This window comes from Stomoxys calcitrans, chromosome 2, assembly GCF_963082655.1.
Source record: "Stomoxys calcitrans chromosome 2, idStoCalc2.1, whole genome shotgun sequence".
In the NCBI taxonomy this organism is placed as follows: Eukaryota; Metazoa; Arthropoda; class Insecta; order Diptera; family Muscidae; genus Stomoxys; species Stomoxys calcitrans.
In genome coordinates this window covers 36,846,604-36,852,773 of record NC_081553.1, presented here as the reverse complement: position 1 = coordinate 36,852,773, position 6,170 = coordinate 36,846,604, and the positions used below count along the sequence as shown (strand labels likewise).

General features: G+C 38.9%; 1 protein-coding gene across 1 annotated transcript in view; it reads right to left on the bottom strand.

Annotated features, from left to right (window-relative positions):
• The window catches only part of LOC131993996 (ankyrin repeat and KH domain-containing protein mask-like), a 47,116-nt gene that overhangs the window by 219 nt on the left and 40,727 nt on the right, over nucleotides 1-6,170 (bottom strand). The window contains 7 exon segments of the mRNA XM_059361412.1: nucleotides 3-401; nucleotides 404-481; nucleotides 484-535; nucleotides 841-1,140; nucleotides 1,213-1,372; nucleotides 5,381-5,477; nucleotides 5,544-5,787. Of these exon segments, the coding sequence (XP_059217395.1) occupies nucleotides 3-401; nucleotides 404-481; nucleotides 484-535; nucleotides 841-1,140; nucleotides 1,213-1,372; nucleotides 5,381-5,477; nucleotides 5,544-5,787 (1,330 nt within the window).

The window sequence follows — 6,170 nt, the reverse complement described above, 5'->3', positions numbered from 1 at the left end:
GCCCAATTCTAAGTTAGCTCCATGCTTTATTAGATATTCGGCCACTTCGCTGAATCCGCCACAACAGGCCAATGTCAAAGCGGTCTCTTGAGTCTCCTCGGTAGTGGCATTGATGTTTGCTCCTTTGCTCAATAACAATGCCACCATTTCTTCGTGACCCTCCCGTGCGGCTTCCATAAGCGGTGTATAGCCTTCATCATTGACCTCCTCAATGTTGGCGCCACGTTCTATCAAAAGTGTGGCCAATTCAACGTGACCTCCACACGCCGCCAGAGTTAGAGGAGATTCGAATGAGTCGGTAGGCATATTGACTTGGGCTCCGGAATCCAACAGAAGACGTGCCACTTCAACATGACCATCCATAGAGGCTTCCATTAAGGCAGTATGCATTTCATCGGTTTATGCTCCTGATCCGCGCCAGCCTGTAGCAAAAAGCGTACCATATTTAAATGGCCTTTGTAGCAAGCTAATGTCAAAGCGCTTCTTTGAATTCGTTCGAATGGGTGTTGATACCGGCACCATGTTCCAATAAAACCTACAGGACAGAAGAAGAATAATTTGCCCAGTGAAATATTTGCTGCAACCGTTTAATATCCCCCTTGGGTATTCTTACAAACAAAAAAAAAAAACAACATCAAATAAGATCAAAGGATATCACAAACTTTCTTAAAAATAATCCATTTGAGGCAATATGTTAAATCAGATTATTAACTCAATCCTTTCAAGAATTCAACACAAAACATCGAATTATTTTTTTAAAGTCTCAAATCTCGGATTTTCATCATGTGTAGGGTTAAGCTGCGACTTGTTTTTACGTATAATGCATTGTGTTGTACTTACCTTTGCCACTTCCACATGTCCGGCAGAAGCTGCCTCCATCAGTGGCGTATGACCATTTTCATTTTGTTCCTCTACATTGGCGCCATGTTTAAGTAGCTCTTTTACCACTTCAACATGACCACCGGCGCAAGCAAACATAAGCGGGGTATTGCCAGTGGCACAGTGGGCATTTACATCCGCATTGTGACTTAACAACAGTTTAACTATCTCCAAATGACCAGCAGAGGCAGCCTCCATTAAAGGAGTACAATCTTTCTGGCCCTTGTCTTCGACTTGCGCAGCAGACATGGCCAAAAGTACCTAAATTGAAATAAACAAAAATAGGTGATGATCATTATTTCATAATTGATCGATAATAGCTTTAACAGTTACCTGTGCCAATTCATAGTAACCAGCTGAGCAGGCCATAGATAGCAAGGATTCGCCATCATCGGTTGACTCGTTAATATTGACATTACCCTTGCCCAAGAGACTGCGCACAGTGTTGACGTCGTTATCGTTGCAGGCGGCAATCAAAGTACGAGAGAACATCCTGAAAAATAAAATTAATTAAGGAAAGTTTGGTATCAAACAATTCTATTAGTATTTTTAAGCTGAAAGTTTGATTTCTGTTTCTCAATTTACATTTTTTTTTGTTACATAATTGGAGGAGTTATCCAGATTTTTAAATTAACAATCATTCTATATCTTAAGTCAGCCAAAACCCATCTCATGAACTGACTTCAAATCAATTGGGTCACACCAACACTTGAAGTCGTTCCAACAGGAGATAGCTTTACTCTCTGCTGAGATTATTTTCATTAAGAAGCTGCTAATTTCTCCTGGAGGTTTTACACAGTAGCTATAGTGCAAAAATAAGCAAACGCACACACACCAAATATGGAAAAAACTTCTCGCTAAGGATATGCAGAAGGAATTAAAAATTTTCTTGAAAAGTAGGCTTTACTTAAATCTGAAGGAAACAATTAAAACCGTGATAAGTTCCGGCGGGCCGAATCTTATATTCCCTCCACCATGGATCGCATTTGTCAAGTTCTTTGAATGACCTTTTCAGTATATATATGAGCTACATCAAGCTAATGACCGAGTTGGACCGTACTTGTCATGGCTGTAAGAAGTCAAAGAAAAATACCACCTACAGAATTTCAGGCAAATCGAGTAAAAATTGTGCCTTTAAGAGGCTCAGAGTGTCAAATTGGGAGATCGGTTTATATGACAGATATATCAGGTTATGAAACGATTTTTACCATACTTCGCACAGTTATTGGAATTCATATCAAAACGACATATGCTCAGTTTTAACCAAATTGGACAAGACTTACGACCTCTAAAAGCTCAAAAAGTCTAATCCGGAGATCGGTTTATATGGCGGCTATATCAGGTTATGGACCGATTCAGACCATACATGACACCTTTGATGGAAGTCATTCTTCAACGATATGTGCAGGTTTCAGCCAAATCGGATAAAAACTACGCCCTCTAGAAGTTCAGGAAGTCTATTTGGGAGATGGGTTTATATGGCAGATATACCATACTTAGCAAAGTTGTTACCAAGTGATACCAAAACACCACGCACGAAATTTAAGCCAAATCGGATAAGAATTGCGCCCTCTAGAGACTCAAGAAGGCAAGACCCAAGATTGGTTTATATGGCAACTTTTTAAAAACATGGAATGATTTGGTATCACATTTACAATCCCAACCGACCTGCACTTATAAGAAGTATTTGTGTAAAATTTCAAGCCATTAGCTTTACTCCTTCGAAAGTTAGCGTGCTTTCGATAGACAGACGGAAGGACGAACATGGCTAGATCGACTTTAAGTGTCATGACGATCAAGAATGTATATACCTTATGGAGTCTTAGACTCTTATTACAAGCAGAATGACGAAATTAGTACACCCCCCTCCTATGGGGGAGGATATAACAAGTAAAAAGGCAGCATTATCGAAATATGTTCCGATTTGGACCAAATTCACGGATATTGAGCGGTCTAATAAGTACAAGTCAATGTTCAATCTTGTAGCCATATCCAAATATAGACCGATCTAAACCATATACGACACGGGTGTCGAAAAACCCAACATAAGTCACTGTGTCAAATTTCAGCGAAATCGGAGTATAAATGTGCCTTTTATGGGGCCAAGACTTCAAATCGGGAGATCGTTCTATATGGCAGTAATACCCAAATCTGAACCGATCTGGGCCAAATTGAAGAGGGCTGTCGAAGAGCCTAACACAACTCTCTGTCCCAAATTTCGGCGAAATCGGACAATAAATGCGCCTTTTATGGACCCAAACCCTAAATCGAGAGATCGGTGATATGGCAGCTATATCCAAATCTGGACCAATCTGAGCCAAATTGCAGAAAGTTGTCGAAGAGCCTAACGGAACTGACTAACCCCAATTTTTTGGCGACATCGGACAATAAATGCACCTTTTATGGGCCCAAAACCTTATATCGAGAGATCAGTCTATATGGCAGCTATATCCAAATCTGGACCGATCCGAGCCAAATTGAAGAACAATATTAATGAGCCTTTTATGGGCCTAACACCTTAAATCGAGAGACCGGTCTATATGGCAGCTATATCCAAATCTGGACCAATCTGTGCCATATTGCAGAAAGATTTCGAGGGGCCTAACTTAACTCACTGTTCCAAATTTCGGCGGCATCGGACAAAAATGCGCCTTTTATTGGCCCAAAACCTAAAATCGAGAGATCGGTCTATAAGGCAGCTATATCCAAATCTGGATATACAAATTGAAGAAGGCTGGCCTAACACAACTCACTGTCCCAAATTTCAGCAAAATCTGATAATAAATGTGGCTTTTATGGGCCTAAGACCCTAAATCGGCAGGTCGCTCTATATGGGGGCTATATCAAGATATAGTCCGATATAGCCCATCTTCGAACTTAACCTGCTTTATTTTTAAAGACTGAGGCGTGATTTCAACAGACAGAGGGACGGACATTGCCAGATCGTCTTAGAATTTTACGCTGATCAAGAATATATATACTTTATAGGGTCGGAAATGGATATTTCGATGTGTTGCAATCGCAATGACAAAATGAATATACCCCATCCTATGGTGGTGGGTATAAAAAGAAAACTAGACCGATGTAGCAATTTTTGTTTGTTTCTCTTTCGAGACGAGCTCAATGATCTTTGCAAATGAAAAAGGTAGGCCAGAGATCGCAACACACACCAACCACTATGGGACGCGTTTCGTCTTTGGTTAGAAGACTTTTCAACCATATAAAGTGTGGTGGTTTCAAGGGCCGTTTCGTCTTTGGTTAGAAGACTTTTCAACCATATAAAGTGTGGTGGTTTCAAGGGCCGTACGTTGATATGTTGCATTTGTATCGTATTTATTGCGAAAATGCCCCTATGATACAAACGTCCCATTGACCACGCTCGACAACCCTTTCTATTAGCTGTACTTCTCCCAATGCATGTGCTGACAGATGTCTGCAACAATTACACTACTTCCTTGATAGCACCTGATTTAGAGGCCACCGTAGCGTAGAGGTTACCATATCCGCCTATGACGCTAAACGCCTAGGTTAGAATCCTGGCGAGACCATCAGAAAAAAATTTCAGCGGCGGTTTTCCCCTCCTAATGCTGGCAACATTTGTGAGGTACTATGCCATGTAAAACTTCTCTCCAAAGAGGTGACGCACTGCGGCACGCCGTTCGAACTCGGCTATAAAAAAGAGGCCCCTTAAACTTGAATCGGACTGCACTCATTGATATGTGAGAAGTTTGCACCTATTCCTTAGTAAAATGTTCATGGGCAACATTTGCATTATGCATTTTACCTGATTTATTGCATCTGTTGGAAGGTGTATTGATGGCTTCGAAGGCTAGATAACAGCAACAGCTCTCGCTGTTGCTTCGTGTGCTGTCGAATATTTTTAATTTCAAGTTGTTTGCCTGTTAGGGCGAACCGATTTAGATTATTCCTAAACCAAAACGAGCATCTTCTACATTATTTCTAGTTACTTCAAATGGTAAAATGTTTACAGAATTCATATTGAAAAGAAGTTTTGGTTTCCAGTATTAAAAAAACTATTACTGGCTAAGTATATTAAATTTAAATTAGTTTTCTTTTGAATGTAATTTTTAATTTAAGCTATGCTACAATGTAATTGCATTTTTGGACCTGTTGGCTTCTGTATTACAACTGGAATTGAATAAATAAACAATCCATATAAATAGTTGTGCAAAATCAATTAATTTCTCTTTCAATATATCTTCATCATCACTCGTATGAATTTCATTCTCGACTTTGGATAAAAAAAATTCCCATAGAGATATTTGCTCTGTGGATCCACAAGAAACCCAGTATAATATAGCACATATAAATCTGTTCTCAATAAACCTAATCTAATCTAAACTATTCCATTTCCTTTTGTTGTTAGTCTCCTCCCTTAGTGATTAACAATAGCTATGCTCGAAAAGATAACAATCTGAGATTATATTGTAAAATAGAGAAGATTTTAAGAATGTATGCATACATATGTATGTGAACTTACGTCTTATCACTGCTAGCCCCTCGCATTTTCGTTAGAGCCTGTTTCGTTTCATCGATCGCATGAGTGGCATGGCGTAAAACTGGGGCTTTTTCGTTAGCTAAAACAAAATAAATAAAAAAATTACAAACTTTTTTAAAGCAATTTTTAGTTATATGAAATATACCGGCAGCTTCATAGAGGGCATTCAAATTGCGACTACGATCATTGTTGGCATCGAGTAAGAAATCACCACTAACTTCGTTGGGATCTTGGATTTCTTCATCCTCATCCTCATCTTCAATTTCCTCCTCTTCATCTTCTTCATCGTCGTCATCATCATCGTCGTCATCCTCATTTTCATCTTCGTCGTCCTCTTCATCCTCATCGTCTTCCTCATCGTCATCCTCGTCATCACCATCATCTTCCTCCTAGTTATAAAAGAAATAAAACAGTTGGTCGTTTATGATAAAATTGATCTAATAAATATCATGTTATCGTACACTAGATAAGCATATGCTACCAATAAATATCTAAGAATTGGCCATGTTGATAAAATTAGGTGCATTTTATTATTTGAAATCAGTTTTAAGGTTCTCTAACGTGGTATGATTATTTGTGCAATAGATTGGTGTTTGAAATAATATCGATAACAAAGTTATTAAATATTTATCGTATCTAGTATTCAGTTAAGAATTGTAATTGTTATCGGCAATTGGCTACGATATATTTGGGTAGTTGCTTTAGACATATTCAATGGCATTTACGATGTGTCAAATACTCGGTCCTGCAAATTTTGATCATTCCATTATAA